The 17,352-nt window shown below is 50.6% G+C and overlaps 1 protein-coding gene across 1 annotated transcript in view; it reads left to right on the top strand.

The window, feature by feature from the left end:
- Positions 1–26: 26 nt before the first annotated feature.
- The window catches only part of Stk10 (serine/threonine kinase 10), a 93,098-nt gene continuing 75,772 nt past the window's right edge, over positions 27–17,352 (top strand). The window contains exon 1 of the mRNA XM_021176958.3: positions 27–297. Within this exon, the coding sequence (XP_021032617.1) occupies positions 142–297 (156 nt within the window). The 5' untranslated portion in view covers positions 27–141. The remainder of the gene's footprint in view (positions 298–17,352) is intronic.

The raw sequence follows: 17,352 nt of genomic DNA, 5'->3' as shown, positions 1-17,352 counted from the left end.
GTCTAGGAGGGGGCGGGGCGGGGCGGACGAGCCGCGGTTCCGGCAGCTCCCTGTGGCCGCTGGCGCACTCGGCGGGTGCTGGGCTGCGAGGAGGGCGGCTCTCCGAAGCCGCGGGTCCTGTCGTCGCGCTCCTCATCCAGCATGGCTTTCGCCAATTTCCGCCGCATCTTGCGGTTATCCACCTTCGAGAAGAGAAAGTCCCGTGAATATGAGCACGTCCGCCGAGACCTGGACCCCAACGACGTATGGGAGATCGTGGGCGAGCTGGGAGACGGCGCCTTCGGCAAAGTCTACAAGGTGAGGGTTCCAATTGCTGAGCCTACCAGGTCCTGCGAGCCCCTGACCCCCACTCCCACCCCCGCAGAGCTGCTTCTGAGCACTTCCTGTGTGCCCTGTACAGGGTACAAAGGGACGTTTGTAGGATCGAGGCATCCCAGGGGGCTACCCGAGGCATCCCCAGGATCACAATGATAGGGACACATCTTTTAAAGAGGGACTATACCGATGTTGTGGGAATATTCAGACTCTGGGCTGTGCCTGCAAGGGTTGGGAGTTGAGGACACTTCTGAAGATGAGCCCACGATCTGTACTGGGGAGGTCAGAAGGGCCCTGGAGTGAGTGAGGACAGGCTTGGGATTAGAAGGCTCAACGGAAAGCGAGGACAGGGTCCTGTGACTGCAGCTGCAGGGCACAGATTTGGCTTCTAGTCGCCTGAGTCACCAGAGGCTCCCTGTCTGCAGTTACCTCTCCCCTGGAGGAAGACAGGCTGAGGAGGAGTGGGTGGGGCATAGATGATTCCATATAGACACGTGTGCAGACGGACAGCTCCTGGGGTTTGGTCCTCTGAGCCAATTCTGAATGCCTGGGTTGTTGTTCAAAGTACCTAACTCATCTCGCCTCCACCCTTTCTCATTTCCTCCTCCTCAACATCCCCTCCCCGCCCCCGCCCCCGCCCCCGCCCCCCACCCCCGGGCTTCCCCAACCACTCAGTTATGTAGCCTTGTTGCTCAGGCTGGTCTCCCAGATCTACTCCAGTCTCTGGAGTAGCTTGGACTGTAGGTTTGGCCACTACAGCATAGCATCCCCTACTTTTATTGGGAGACTCCCATAGTTCAGCTGTCTTAGCTGCCCTCCTAAGCCATATGTTATTGTCCTTGGGGCTTCTGTAGTTAGAGGCCTCACCGACCCTTTCAGGATGTTGGACCCCAGAAAGGGCTTTTCCAGCTCCCCAAGTCGGGCCTTGCTCCCTTTGACTTGAAATTGATGTGCTAGTTGGTCTGCTTCTCGCCCCAGAAGTGTGCTCCCTAGGAAAGATGCAATAGCATCATTGGGAAGCTTGTTAGAAACTAAGACTCTCAGCTGGGCGTGGTGGTGCACACCTTCAATTCCAGCAGAGGCAGGCAGATCTGAGTCTGAGGCTAGCCTAATCTACAGAGTGAGTCCAGGACAGCCAGGGCCACACAGAGAAACCCTGACTCAGGGTAACACAAACAGAAAACCAAAGCAAACAGAAAGAAGCTAAGACTCGGGCCCCACTCAGCACTCAGATTACAGTGCTCCAGCAGCTTGGAGCAGTGGCAGTTTGGAGGCCAGTCAGACCCTTGGAGACCTCCTCTCTGAGTTGTACTTCCTGTGGGAGGGCTGAGGAACCCCCACTAGGGCAAAGTTCCCCATTGGGAGAGTCAAGCAGAGGTCACCTGGCATTCCAACTGAATGGAACACTTTGGCTGAGGGGTTTGTCCATATTTGAGGGCTACCAGGCCAGTCTACCCTTTCATCGGTCCTCCAGGCCTTGCTCCTCTTCTGCATTCTAGCGATGTCAGGAAATGGTCCCCAGCCTCTCTCTCACTCAGCTCTCTCTGATGCTGCCTGCTCCCGCAGAGGTGCCTTGACTGCCGTGAGAGCCCCCAGCCTGACTCACCGTCTCTAATGTTCAGCCATTTTTCCGTGCATGCCCTTGGCTCTCCATGTTTTCTTTCTTTTTTTTTTTCCTCTGTTAGGGACTTTGAGTCACCTTCTTGTGTACCTACTATGTGATGCTCTCAATTGTCACTTCAGATCCTTCTCCATTGTTTACAAGTTTCCTGTAAAGCCTCCTGCTAGACTGCAGGACTTCATCTGTCTCTAGTTTGCCCTCCGTCCCCAAATGCCCTGTTCTGGATTTCTGTGGTTCATTTTTATTTAAACTTTAGTGCAGAACTTTGCTTTCTAAAGGGCAAGAGTCTCCATTGTCTTTCCTGCTTGCTGGGTAAAACTCTGCTCTCCGGTCACCCACTCTTTTGTTGGTTCCTGGACAGTCTGTCAGGGTTGGTGATGGGTTGCACAGACAAAGATGGCCCCCTGCGGGCTGGAGAGATGGCTCAGCAGTTAGAGCACTGACTGCTCTTCCAACGTCCTGAGTTCAAATCCCAGCAACCACATGGTGGCTCACAACCATCTGTAATGAGATCTGACTCCCTCTTCTGGAGTGACTGAAGACAGTTACAGTGTACTTACATATAAAAAACAAAAACAAAAAACCCAGCTGGCCCCCTGAGAATATAAAGGAGCAGAGACACCTCTGTTGGCACAGTGCTGTGTCTTGGATGCAGCTCATTCCTTGGGTGTTTGTGGTGATGCTCGCATTGTGTGTGTAGAAATGTGACGTGTGGTGGCTTGAGATGCCTGAGGAGGATGGCAGGTGACTCTCACTGTTAGGTAACTACTAGGAGGTGCTCTCTAGTGTTATTTTAGAACACATTTGAACATTTTAAAGTTTCCCACAGAGCTTCCTGCTAGGCTGGCCGGAGCTCAACTGTCTTTAGTTTGCCCTCTCTTGACTAAGTATCTTTTCATTTTGTGTTTAAGGGCTTTGTTTTGCTTGTTTTTGTTGAGATTGGATTTTCTGTGTGGTCTTGGCCGTCCTAGAACTCACTCTGTAGAGGGGGCTGGCCTTGAACTCAGATATCTGCCTACCTTTTCCGAGTGCTGGGATTAAAGGCGTGTGCCGCCACCACCTGACAAGCTTTGGTTTTGTTTTTTGGTATTTCTGTGCCGGTAAGTGTGCAGGTGCCCACGCACACTTTAGAGGTTGGGTTGGGTTTCTTCGTTAATCACTCTCCACGGCATTTTTTGAGACAGGGTCTCTACTGAGCCTGGAGCTCACAGATTGAACTAACTACCTGGTCTGAGAGCCCCAAGGATCTTCCTGGCTCTGCCTCCTGGACTTTGGGATTACAGGCTTTGTACTGCCACGCCTGGTACTGGGATCTGAACTCAGGCTTTTTCTTGTGAGGCAAGCTCTTATTAATGGAGTCATCTTCCCAGCTATTCATTATGTGGTGTTTTTGTTCAACATGGCTGTGGAAACAACAGGTTAATACCATACATATGTGATCTATGCCTAAGCACACTGTGGAGCCCAGGCTGTTTATGATTATGTGAGCACATGCTAAATCTCTCCAGCCCGAAGAATCACTGATGACGCATTTGTCAGATGTGCCCGCATTATTGAGTGACATATGTCTGTGTTGTCACCTTGACCTTCTTCTCAGGTGTTATGCGTTTTAACCGAAGTTCATTCCTGCAGTCCTCAGCCCTTCTGGAGGACTTCCATAGGCTTTTTTCTTTTTTTAAACTAAAACCTCTCAAGTCAAAGGCCATGACCTCTAGCTACTGTCTGGTTCATTGGCCTGGATTTTCTGTGTAATCTTGACTGTCCTGGAAGTCTGTAGAGGAGGCTGACCTCACACTCAGATACTCGCCTGCCTCTGCCTCCTGAGTGCTGGGATTAGAGGAGTGCACCCGCCCTCCACGCCTCCCCTCTGCTTTCTGACAAGTCTTTCTTTGTCTGTCTGCCTGAGCCTGAAGAGAAGGGGGCTGATTTAGTCCAGCCATCCTCACTCCATTCTTGTGTGATGCAAAGTTGGTTCTGAAAGAAAATCATTTCTGGTTCATTACTCGAATTCAAAATGAGGCTCATGGGTGACATGTTTTCAGAGTTCTTGTCGTGAGCAGTCGTTTCTGTGAGGTGTGGCAGAGGGGAAGTGTTTAGTTCTACAGTGGAAGGCACTGTCCTCAGCACTGTCTGGTGCAGAGGGGGAGGCGATGACTTTGCTTTCTGGGGATCGCTTTGGCGCTCTAGGCTTTTAAAGGGTTAATTAAAATGGTGGTTTGGGGAGGTAAAATGACTAAAAAAAAAAAGTCGCTGTCAGTTGTTAGCTTACTATGTTTATATTCTTCAGTGCTGAATCCAAACACTGTGGACACTAGGGAAACTTCTCGCCACGAATCTGTATCCCCAGCCTGGGCTTCTTTCTGTGTCTGTTCCTGGTTGTTTGAAAGAGGGTCTTTCTGTGTTCCCCAGGCTGACCTCAAGCACCTGGCCTTAAGCAATCTTCCTTCCTTCGTCCCCTATGTGGCTGGTGATACAGGCACAGGCCGTTGGCCTTGGCTTTTTTTTTTTTCATTTTATTTTTTAAACTACTAACAAATCCAATCACACACCTTTAATCTCAGCACTTGGGAGGTGGAGCAGGTGGATTTATGAGGCCAGCCTGGCATATAGAGTGAGTTCCAGGATAGCCAGGACTACACGGAGAAGCCCTGTCTGGAAACAAAACAAAACAAAACAAAACAACTAACCAAATAAATATAAATAAATAGATAGAATTGATCAATTCTTATCCTGTCAGGGACTACAGCTGTTGCTTTATTCTGTAAGACACGACCTCAGAAGCACAGATCTGTGCAGGCTGACCTTGTGTGGGTAGGAAATCCATCATATGGCAGTAAGCAAGGACATAGGTAGAGAATAGTGTGGGGCTGGTAGCCTGCCGTCTGTCCCTCCATGTGTTTGGGGCGTCCTCATGTGTTTTTTGCAACCCCTTGGATTTGCTCTGACCAGCTGTCATCCACCATTTTTCTGCCTTGCACATAAGTCAAAGTGACTTTAGCTCCCTGGCATGCCAAGGACCTTGCAAAGAAACAACACTTACAACAAAGTTAGCCCTGTAGCAGAGCTGACCAGAAGGTGATTTAAAAAATACAATGAGATTCATTTATGGAAGGCCTTTTGCTGCCTTCTCTTGCCAGCAGTCAACCTCAGAGTCCTTGTGGATCCCCAGGGAGTGGGGGACTTTGGCAGCTGTGTCCAGACTTCAGGTGGCCCCATGTCTGCTGGCTTTGGAAGCCAGGCTGGCAGTGCTGGGGGGCCTCCATCACACCAGGCCAGCCCCATCCACCCTCCAGTGTTGCAAAATGTGGGTTTCCGCCTGTCTCCCCTGGGGCTGTCCAAGGCCTCCAGTATCCTCCTCCTCTTCTTCCTCCTCCTCCTCCCCTACTGGTCCCTTCTATTCCTATTCCGGAAAGGGATCTGCCCCTAGGCAGTAACCTTGTTTCCTCTCAGCCCAGTATTTTTAAACTCCAGTCCAAGCTATTGTGAGCAGTTCCTCACTCATCAGAAAGGCTCCCGATGTCCCTTAAGGGCACCTGGCAAGGTTCAGCTTCTGCAGCTGGCTTTGGTCAACTCCTGACACACTGGGCACTTCTCAGCAATCTCAAAGTAGGCCTGGGTAGGAATGGGTGTGACTAGATGGCAGGAGGGCTGATGCTCACCCAACCCCCATCTCTTGAGGTCACCTAGATGAGGAAGAAAGCCCCAGGGCCATCCGAGGGTACCCTAGGGCAGCCACTATGAAGGACAGTAGGATCTATGTTCCATTGTGACCCCATTTGCTTGTTAAGCCAGTGGCTTCCTCTTAGCTGAGGCTGTACCTTTGAGGGGGTGTCTACAGTGCAGGGAGGCGTCCACAGAGAGGCGTGGCTTTGCTTCTAGTCCCCTCCCAAGCAGTCCCAGGATCGATCATTTATGATTGTTGACACTCTGAGTTCTGCTCTGAGAAGGTCTTAGCTTGCCACTGTCACTTATCTGGGACAAAGCAGAAAGACTTGCAGCTCAGCTGTGGCACCTGGGCTTCCAGCCTGGGCACTGTTGATTGACATGGGTGTCAGGGCCAATCTTCATTGGGTCAACAGAACACTGTTTTGGCCTCAGAGGGAACAAGCAATCCTGGGACCAAATATGAATGCTGGTGCCCAGGACACAGACCCAGGTTGATCCGTGCTCATCGAGGAAGCGCTCACATGAGATTTTATTATTGGTCACAGAGCAAAATAAGTTATAATCAGTGTGTCGATGGGGCCATGGGTAGGTAGGTGGGTCACAGCCAAGTAGGGAGACTCTGTTGTAGGCTTTCAGAAGCTTTCTGAGATGTTCCTGGCTTTCAGGTTGCTGAGATCTGGCAGTCAGTTAAGAATCATTTTAAGGTTTTGGTAGTTGCAGGGATATTTGGTTTAGACACAGGGATAGACAGTAGAGAGTTCTCAAAGGGACTGAAAATAACCCAAGGTAATTTGTCTTTTGTCTGCAACATTTTAATTCTCCCTAATCTTCAAGTTTAGTCCTTTGGCCTTGTAGAATTGCTAACACAAACACAGCTTGCCCCTCCCTCTTACTCCCCCCACCCCTCTCCTGGAGCTTCAGTTTGCAGTTGTGGGCCTGCCTTATGCCTTGTAGATGTTCTCAACATCCCGGCTTGTGTTGTCTCCTCCAGATGTCAGAAGCCGCCCCCCACCCCCACCCCAAATTGCGGCTGCCAAGACTGTCCTGAACGCTGTCACATGCTCTGGGGTGTGAGGGGGAGGCAGAGTCCTCCAGTTAAATAGATGAGCGTATCTGTAATATAGTTCCACTGGCTGTAAAGTAGCCTCTACCGTCCATGGGAATTGGTCCTAGGACTCCTTCCGACACCGGCACCTGAGCAAGCTTAATTTTGTCACATAAAGTGGGAATATTATCGGCACAGTGTCCCGTCCACTCTCTGTCATCTCTGGATAACTTCTAACGCCATGACACTGAAGTCCTGTGTAAGTCTGCATGGCATCCCTGGAATATAAGACCAGAGAAAAGCCTGCATCTGTTCAGTACAAATGCAGTTTGTTTGTTTGTTTGTTTGTTTGTTTGTTTTTTAAATGTGTTTAACCCAGAGTTGGACGTAGAAGCCACAGGTTTGGGAGGGCTCACTGCATCTGCCACCCCCATGTGCTACATGAGAAAAGACTTAAACCTCACTGTCAGAGAGGTGAGAGTTCAAATCTTGGCTGCCCCACTTAACAGTGGTGCCATGGGAGAGGTGAGTGGCTTGCCTCTGAGCTTCAGTTTTTGAGTGGAACTTATAAGATAGCCACCCTCAGAACTGTCATGCAAGTTAGCCTCCTGCACCACAGGGCAGCGGGGGTGGGTGGGGTGGGGGGGGATGAGGGGTGAGGATGGGGAGGGTAAGGGGGGATTGGCATGGCGTGTCTGAGCAGCTGCTTGAAGGACAGTAGTGTCCAGCAGTCACTGTTGACTGGGTGCTGCCTGTCAAGAGAGCTTGGACAGAGACCACAGAGCTATGTGAATGGGAAGCTGCCTGTGGGCCGGGCAGCCAGATGGTGAGCAGAAGGCAGAGGGAACGAATCTGGACTGGTGAGTGGCAGGTAGACCCAGGTTGACCACAGCCAGCTTTTGAACTTGTTGCCCTGAGGTTGGGTTTGTGTGGCCAACCCCCCCAACCCCCAGGGCTAAATCTGAAGCTACTTGACCAGGGATGGCATTTGAAACCAGGAAATTGCTCATAGCAGACCAGTGGTAGATTTCCTTTGGAAGCATCCTCATTAGTGTTCCTGCTGGGTCCTATCTGTAGGAGCAGGGAAGCCTGGCTGCTATCCCTGAAATGTCCCACAGACTGAAGGAGCCGCACAGGGGTATTCGAAAGAGTGACTGGGTAGTACAGTAGTCATTTTAACATCTGACAAACATCAGTAGATACGTTCAGTTTTCTTCTGAAGTCTCCACATGCAAGCTTGTGGAGTCTATACAGACCTATGTGATTTCACGTGCTCAGCTGTACACTGTGTTGAGCACCGTCGAGCCAGCCTGGCCCTATAGCCCTGCAGCTCTGGCCCACTATGTTCCTCCTCTCTTCCCAGAGACCAGTGGATTTTGAGCATTTTAGGTGAGCATGCCGGAGTACTGTCAGGGCAAGGTTGTGTCCACTAGTCCCTTGGTGTGCATAGCCATCTACTGTAGCTGTATAGAATGCCGACAGTTATGATCACAGTGCTTGGAGTCTGGGAAGACCAGGAAGAAGGCTCTTACAGATTGGGTGTTTGGCAAGCCTTCTCACTGTGTGCTCATGCGGTGGAGGGGTGAGCCAGTGCCCTCGAGTCTACTTCTCCTATCAAGACTCAGATCCTATTACAAAGGCCTGACCTTTAACCTAATCACTGGGTCAAAGGCCCAGACTTTTTTTGTTTGTTTGTTTGTTTGTTTTTCGAGACAGGGTTTCTCTGTGTAGCCCTGGATGTCCTGGAACTCACTCTGTAGACCAGGCTGGCCCTGAACTCAGAAATCCACCTGCCTCTGCCCCCCAAGTGCTGGGATTAAAAGCGTGCGCCCCCACTGCCCGACTAATGCTATCATCTTGGAGTTAGGATCCCCATATATAGGCTTTTGAGGGAGACATAGGCATTCAGATCGTAGTGGGAACTCAGTCAAGAGGACCCTGAGTGACAAAGTAGGAAGTTAAATGTGGTAGTTTTGACTTCAAATAATGTCCTTTCTGTCATCAGAACGAACATTATTTGCTCCAGCATATATGCTCCAAATGAGCATATATAATGTCAGAAAGGTCCCCTCTGTAGATGGGAGAAAGGGGACAAGGCCATGACCAGAAAGGGGCAATGATTTATCTGAGGATGCAGCCAGGCCTCCTGTGCCCCAACCGTGGGTGCCTAGGAAAGGTGAGTCCAACCAGCCACTGTATGGAGACTAGAGCACCCTGTCGGGGTGGAGGAATTCCCACCTGAGGTGTGGTTGAGGCCTAGGTCAGAGCCTAGAATTGGCAAATGCCTAGTGCAGGGCCACCAGTGTACAAAGGAGGTGTGTGCTGAGGGAGAGAGTGAGGGGAGGGTTTGGGATGGGAATGGGACTTTTGCCAGGGTTTGAGGCTGGAAGGAGTACCTAGCTCTGCTCATGCTGGGTTCATTCACCGCAAAGGCTGCAGTAATGATGTAACTAGACAGGGTCCTTGAAGGATGTGACAGCCTGTGGTTAGTCACCAGCATCAGGGACACTGGGAGCTCAAGTGTTAGCTCATGGAATAGTTCTTGACCACTTTTGTGTTTCGAGCCTTGCAGGTCTCTGTGGGAGGATTCACTATTACTACATTATTACTGTCCACTGTTTTTCTCTTCTCTTCTTCAGAAAGGCAGGAGATAGTCAATACCCCCACTCTTCTACTATACCTGGTATGGCAGAGGCCCAGAGATGGCCAGTGACTTTTTTAGTGTCACACAGCCCTTTCATGGCAGGACTGAGACTTAATCCCAGGTCTTTCTAGCCCTGGCTCTGCACCTTTTCCCTGCAGAGAGCAGAAGGAAAGCCGTAGGTCATGTTAGGCAGAGGAGGTTGCTTTCCTGTGGTGTCTGCTCTTGGCCTTGTGGATTCATTTCTAGAAACATGACCTTCTTTCTGAGCCTTCTTCAAGTGGATGTTGATGGTGGCCTCCCCTCCAGAGGAAGTGGTAATGGGCAGGGCTGCAGAGGAAGTGGCTGGGGGCCTCCAGAGGGCAGAAGATGATGAAGGTTCTTGTCACCATCCTGGGCCCTGGTGGGTGGGTGGGGAGGCTAGGAGGCAAGACCTGTCATGGGGAGATACACCCCAAGGGGCCTCCTGCCCTCCCTCCTCAGGCACCTCCCACTTCTGTCCTCTCCTTCCCTTCCCTTTTCGCTTCTGCTTTCCCATGTTGCAAGTTTTTTTTTTTTTTCTTCCTTCCTCCACAGCTTGCTGATTCTTTTGTGTAAACCAGCATGGTGAAGAGGGCTGGGGCTTTGAGCCTCTGACTGGTAACTAGACGGTTAACTCTACCGGACCTGACGGTGGAGGAGATGGGGCCCAAGAGGTGCTGAGGGGGGGTAGTGCTTTGCAAGGGGTGCCTCTGTTACTGCCCTAGCCTCAGATGCTCTAGCAGCCAGCTCCTCCCATGCCAGACTCCCTGTGTTCCTTTGCCCTCTCCAGTGGATGTAAAGTCCCTGGAAACAGAATAGGTTGGGCTGGAGAGGAAGCCGTTGGGTAGAGGAATGGCTTCTTTGGTTTTGTTGATGTTTTGTTTTTTGTTTTTTTGGTTTTTTTTTTTTTTTTTTTTTGAGACAGGGTTTCTCTGTGTAGCCCTGGCTGTCCTGGAGCTCACTCTGTAGACCAGGCTGGCCCTGAACTTAGAAATCCGCCTGCCTCTGCCCCCCACGTGCTGGGATTAAAGGTCTGTGCCACCACCGCCCGGCAATAAAGAAGCTTTAAATGTTTCCAAGATGTGCGCACGCACACATGCACACACACACACATCCACACAGGTATGTGCACATGAGTGCAGGTGCCTCTGGCAGCCAGAGGAGGACATTGAATCCCCTGGAGCTGGAGTTACAGGTGGTTGGAAACCACCTATAGGTGCTGGGAACCATCCTGCTGTCCTTCAAGAGCTACACATACTCTTAACCCTTGAGCCGTCTTCACGGGTGCTACCCGGTTTCAAAAGTGCTACCCGGTACAGAGAAAGCCAGATAAACAACTGTTGTTGCTGTGATCCCGAGTCTGGGGCTAGACTTCAGATGATTATGGATCCCTGGGGAGGGACAGACACATTCCCTGGAGGTCCCTCACTGCTTGTGCTAAGGCTTCTCTGGCTAGATGCCAGTGATGGTTCCTAGGGTCAGCCTGTGTTTACTGCTCTGTGGTATGAAGATAAACATGATTTGCTGGAGATAAAAATGAAGAAGGCCACCCCAAGACTGATGTGTGCATGAGGCCTAAGCTTCCATGTCAGTACAACAGACAACCCAAACCAGAAGGCCACTAGAGCTTGGGAATGCCAAGGCCCCAATTCTGACTGCCCCGTGGTAGGGGGTTTAGGGTGACTGAGGGCACCCTGGATATCAGAGAGGCAGCTAGACTATCCTGGAGGGAGGAACCAGTGTTGGGTCTTGCTTGTTTCTGTTTTCCTTGTCTGGGAGCCCAAGCCCATTCTTGGCCTTCTAAGGTGGGTGCCCTTGTCCAGCCCCTTTGTGCTGGCATGCTGCCCTGTTTCTCCTCAGGAATCTTCCTACCTTTGTCCAGAGTCTTGGGCTCTTTCTGAAGGATTCCAGGGCCCCCCTTACCTTCAGAGGCAAGAGGAAATCCAAGAGGGCCAAGGACGTGGCTGGGTGCCGCTGTTAGTGAGGAGTTTAGAGCCCGAGGTGCCAGCGTTGGCCTAGTCCAGAGTCTGGTGAAGCTTCTCTTCAGTAGACTAGCTAGCCACTGCTGGAGGTGACAGTGCGAGTGGGGACAGAAATATGGAGGACTTGATCTAGAGTAGAGAGGTAGAGGTAGAGATAGAGAGGGAGTGGTAGCGGTAGAGAGGGAGCGATGGTGCTTATCTGTGCTTGGGGGCCCAGGGCAGGGGGATGGGGGGAAAGGGGAGCTTTCCTCTGCTTACCTGTGCTTGGAGCTCCCGGCGGGGGGGGGGGGGGGGGGGAGCTTTCTCAGAATGAGAGGGAGAATGCCTGATGGGTGTAGAGAGAGGCTGGATAGGAGACCCAGCTTTTAATGCTTTAGTGCAGCTACGGTGGAGGTGCATTCATGTGTGTGCCTCTGTGTGTGTGTGCATGTGGGTGTGGGTGCGAGAGCTCTGGGTTTAACAGTGTGCATGGGTCACAATCTCACTGCATTTGCTTGCACAGGATCAGGAGTACAGGCAGCACCCCTCTTGGCTGTATATTTTAAAGTAGTAGGTTTTGGTTTGTTTGTTGTTTATTTATCTTGTTTTGTTTTGTCAGGGTCTAACTTTATAATCCTTGACTGTCCTGGAACTCTCTATGTACGCCTGGCCGACTTTGAACTCAGACATCTATTTACCTCTGCCTTCTAGGTGCTGGGCTAGAACACACGTGGCTCAATAGAGGCCGTTTGAATGTTTATAATATTCAGCAGCGAGCAGTGGATGAGTGACTGTCATGTAGACTGCCAGATTGTCACATACTTTACGTGTGTTGAGCAGTCTCACTGGACCCTATGAATATATAAAATTATCCCTCTCTAATTAGAATGTAAAGACATTTGAATGCAGAGAAAGTAGAGTGCACCGTTTGTCCTTTCTCATTAATCAGCTGGGCCTGGTCTAAGTGCTGTTCTCAGGTTAGCTCAGCAGACCGTCTCGGGCAGGAGCCTTCATACCCTCAGTGTAGAAAGGTAGACGGAGAAGAACACAGTCTGCTGCAGTCACGCATCACACAGCAGAGAGCGTCAGCCCGGGCGAGCCGGCTGTGCCGCCTGCCTGCAGAGGGGTATGGAGAGGCAATCATACAAAATGCAGAAAGCAGTGTCTGGAATTCTTTTGATTTTTCTTTTTTGTACTATTCTAGTTTTAAAATTCTTTTTTTTGTGTGTGTGTACTTATTTTAGAATATAAATAAAAAATAACACAGAGAGTACTGTGGATTAAAAAAATAAAACAAAACAAAAAGACAGCAGCAGCTGGGAGGTGGTGGCTCACCCCTTTAATCCCAGCACTCTGGAGGCAGAGATTGGGGGATCTCTGTGAGTTCAAGATCAGCCTGGTCTAGAGAGTGGTGTCTAGGACAGCCAGGGCTGCATGGAGAGAACCCTGTCTTGAAAAACCAAAAACCAAATCAAACCAAATCAAATCAACAGTGGCATGCTTGCTGTCTATAGCTCTTAGAGGTCTGAGATGGGAAACTGAGGTGGGTGGGCCAAATAGTCCCTGAATTGTAGGGATTAATGGATTTTATTATAGAGTGCATCACACTCTCCCCCACATTCTCTCTTTAGACTGGAGGCAGCCTGACAAAGAAGGAGCCTTGCCCCCAGGATGCAGAGCCCACGGCCACCTTCCTTTCCTTTCCTTTACCAATGATATCTTGGGGCTGGACTCCTCACCGTGTTTGAAAAGCTGGGATGCAAAGGTTCCCACATGCCTAGCCAAGTTGGACAAGCTGCTGTTCTCCTCGGCCAAGGCCACGGCTCGGCATCTTTGAGGCTGATCCTGTTGGGGTTTGGTCCCAAGCCAAAAGGACTTGGAGACTTAGCATTTCCTGGCTGTGCCAGGGTGACCCAGCAGGCATCTCCTCCTGGGAGTGTTGAGTGTACGTCTGTGGGTCTGTCACTTCTCTGCTTCTGTGCCACAGAATCTTTGCTGTCCTCAAGTGTCACTTCTGAAACTTGGCTGGCTCCTTTGTCAGAGAGTTGAAGTTTGGCGGGGCACTTAGTGGCTCTCTCTACTTGGCAGGACTTGTTAGCTGTGTATGTCCTGGCCCAGCCAGAGCCTTTGGCTCCTGTCAGGCAAACAAGTGGCATCTTCCAGAACTAGAACAGGATGACAGGAGAACCAGGAGGAAACAGACTCTTGTCACTTCCCAGTCTTCTCGTGTTCTACAGAAGTACAGACTGGGCCTTCCTCTCCTTTCTGCCTACCCGTCCACCTGTCTGCTTAACCCTCCTCCTAGCCACCCGCCTTAGCTACTTTCCTATTGCTATGAGGAGAGCCATTTTCCAAGGCACCTTACAGAAGACAGAATTTATCCGAGGCTTACAGTTCCAGACCTCAAGCCAGTGACCATCATGGTGGGAGCATGGCAATAAGCAAGCAAGCAAGCAAGCAAGCAAGGTGCTGGGGCAATGACTGAGAGCTCATAGCTGACCCACAAGCATGAGGCAGGGATAGAGGAAGCGACAACTCAGAATCAAGCCCACCCCTGTGACACACCTTCCAAAAAGGCCACACGTCTAATCCTTCTCAAACCGCTCCACCAACTGGGGACCAGGCATTCGAAGGAATGAGCCTAGAGGGGCCATTCTCACTCAAAGCACCACCCCACTCATTTGTATCCATCCTCCCACCCACTCATCTGTCCTCCCACCCTCTCATCCGTCCTCCCACACCCTCGTCTGTCCTCCCACCCATTCTTCCTCCCTCATGTCTATCATCAAGGCTTCCTTCCCTGTTCTCCCCACCCCATTCCCTGGCCATTCTGTGCCAGGCTCTATTGGGGTGTAGGCTGAGAGTAATCAGACAGGGGCTTGGCTTTTCATAGCTCATAGCCAGCTCAGATCTGAGTTGTGTGTGACTGTAGCACCAGCAACCTGTCGTGGAAGCGCTAACAAGGGCTCAGGCAGGGGCCAGTGTGCTGGCCAGGGAGCTCACGCTGTGTCTGTTCAGCTTCAGGAAGCCACACAGTGTCTGTGCGTGTAGGTAGTGGAACAAGAGGTGGTCACGGAGGGCTGGGGCCCAATGCCGTTTGTCTGGAGACCCTGGAGATGATTGGCTTAAGGCAAAGACCTGGGCTGTGAATCAGATCTGCCTGAGTTCAAGGCCTGAGAGTTGCTTTCTAGTGTGTGATCTGGGACATGTCTCTTTCTCTCTCTGTGCCTTCTTTTTCTTTTCTATGGAAGGAGGTGATTTCCATCTCCGTTCCTCCTGGGCCTGTACTGGGTCAAGGCCAGTGCTCAGCTTCCTGTCTCCAGAATACCTGCTGTAATGTAAGCAAGCCTTTCTTATCCTGCCTCCTCCTTGCCAGCCATTGATTCCCAGCTCCTGCTGAACACTAGGCTCTAGGTCTATTGCCCCTCATCCCCTTCTTTTCCTTGCAATAACCAGTTCTTCTCTGGCCTGAACTGATGCCCTCTCCCTGGTCCCTAAACCAACACCCTCCTATGATTGGTGGCACTCATCACCATTCCCTACGACATAGTCCGAGATCCACTGGTCCCAGGGGCCTGGACCTCATCCGACACATGCCCAGTACAGCCACGAGCATCCAGAGACAGGAAAGTAGAAACTTTAGCTTTGCCTGCTCCAGACTTCAGCTGTTGGCCACACATAGACTTTCATGGACAGGTCAGCTGCAACTCTTTCCTCACACCTGAGCCTTAGCCAAGTTGCTAGGTGACCTCAGCACCAGCTGTGTGTCTAGGGGTGGGAGTATCTGTACCACCCTTATGCCCCCCTCTCTCTTTCTTTCTGTCTGTCTGTCTGTCTGTCTGTCTGTCTGTCTGTTTCTCTGCCTGCCTGTTTCTGTCTCTGTCTCTCAATCTCTCTCTTTCCCTCTCTTTCTCTCTCACACTCATCTGTATGTGCTGGAACCCTCCCTCTTTCTGTCTGTCTGTCTATCTATCTGTTTCTCTGTCTCTGTCTCTGTCTCTGTCTCTGTCTCTTTCTCTCTCTCTCTCTCCTTTTTCTCTTTCTGGAAAAACAAACAAAACTCTTCTGGAGCCTGGGACTTTGAAGATATTCTCTCTCCTCTGAGGACGGTTTCTACTACAGAGGTCCACTGGACCGCTCTGCTGACGTGAGGCTGCTCTGCGTGTCTGCTGTGTTCAGTCCATCAGCCACCTCTTGTTGGTCAGGAAGCATTTGACACATGGCAAATGCCACCAAGTCGCTCAGGTTTCACATTATTATATTCTGATTCATTTATCCCTCCCTGGGTAGCTCGCAGCAGCCATCTGGCCAGCGCGGCTCAGGCTGCCCGCCTCTGCCAGCCTGTAAGAACTTGTAAGGCTAGGGCTGGGGACGTGCTCACCTTCTCTTCTGTCCAGGAGACTCCTTTTCACTCCCTGACCCTTACTGGGACTCTGGAGCGTAATTGCCAGCTGGCATCCATGAAAAAACCACTTGTTTTCTGTGGCCTGTCCTCAGCTCCTCTCTGTCTGTAGCCATGCTCTCTTCCCAAGGACAACGTCTTTATCCTGTTTTGTTAGGATTGTGGCTTAGCCTGTTTCCCCTTGTTGCTAGATCTCACTTGCTGCGTTCAAGGGTTGCTAATGTCCCATTACGGCAACTTAGTTGTCGTCTCGCCATTAAGCATTTAGGCAGCTCCTGCCTTATTTCATTATAGGCTGTGAGCTAGATCCTGTACGTTTCTTTTGTTGTCTTTCTTGACTTATTTCTTGGCTCTAAAGTCCCAGAAATGAGGGCTAATAGGCTTAAACGATATTTCAGACATGTCTAAAACAAAAACAAAAACAAAACAAAAAACCAAAAAACGAAACAGAACCACTCTGGCCAGTTGTTTCTTTTGGAAGAGTGAAGGTGTTTAAATTCTCGCCTCTGGTAATGAAGGCTTCTCTTTTACTCCATCATCCTGGCATCTGGTCACTAGTGCTGTTCTTGTTAATTTAATTAGTGTACAGCAATCTGTTTCTTTCACTTTTTCTTTTCTTTTTCTGTGGTTTTGGTTTGCCCGTAGTTGTACTTACCAAGTTGGTCTCCTAGTCGCAGGTTATCTCTCCTGGGATATTCATCTTGTGAATATCCCTCTGTGGCCACAGTGGGACTGAGATAGCCCTATGTGTGGCAGGTGTTAAAACTCTTCCATCCATGCCTGCTCTCTGTGGGAACAGCCCCAGATGGGAGACTCATTTCCTTTTTGGTAGCAAACGACACGAGTCCCCAGGGGAGTTTATTGTCTCACATAACCCAGTAACGGACAGGACAGCTGGCCCCAGTGCTCTGAGGTCCTCAGCACTCTGGCTCCTCCCTCTGTGGGCCCTGCTTCCATCTTGTCTTTGCTCTCTGGCTGACTCTGAAGAAGAGACAAGATGGACTATCCTGTATTAGGATGTAGCTAATCCTAGTATTGTATCCTGTAGAATGTTCGCCTAGCAAGCGTAAGGCCTGGGTGTCAACCCACAGCACCACTAAACAGCAACAGCAACAGCAACAGCAACAGCAACAGCAACAGCAACAGCAACAGCAACAGCAACTCAGGGATGGGGGATGGCCCGGTGTAAGCACTTGCTATGTGACTGTGAGGGCCAGAGTTTAGATCACACCACTCATGTAAAAGCCAGTAATCCCAGACCATGGGAGCTGGAGACAGGCAGTCTCCTGGGGCAGACTGGCTAGACAGACTAGCCAAAACCATGAGTGACGTAGAAAGACACCCAACCCCAGACCTTCACATGCATGCATAAACACACATGTCCACATACATGTGAACACACGCGCACACACCATACATACTAAAAAAGCAAGCCCATCTTAGACTTGTTCACATGCAGGATTAGGGATATAATTCAGTGGTAGAGCCCTTGCTGGGCATGCCTGAGCCTTAGATCTGAGCCCTAGCACACCCGCACAGGAGCCAGGAAGGTGGGGGTGGGGCCCACAGTTCCCCACCTTCCACTCTGCCAGTTTAACCACCCTACTGAAAGAAAAGGCTGCTTTTCTGGTAACCTTAGGAAAATGAAATCCAAAACAAACAAGAAAGTATTCAGGGACA

This window comes from Mus caroli, unplaced genomic scaffold (genome assembly GCF_978045245.1).
Source record: "Mus caroli unplaced genomic scaffold, Mus_caroli_1 scaffold_13, whole genome shotgun sequence".
In the NCBI taxonomy this organism is placed as follows: Eukaryota; Metazoa; Chordata; class Mammalia; order Rodentia; family Muridae; genus Mus; species Mus caroli.
Note: the sequence above shows the minus strand (reverse complement) of the source record. Positions and strands in the feature narration are given on the sequence as shown.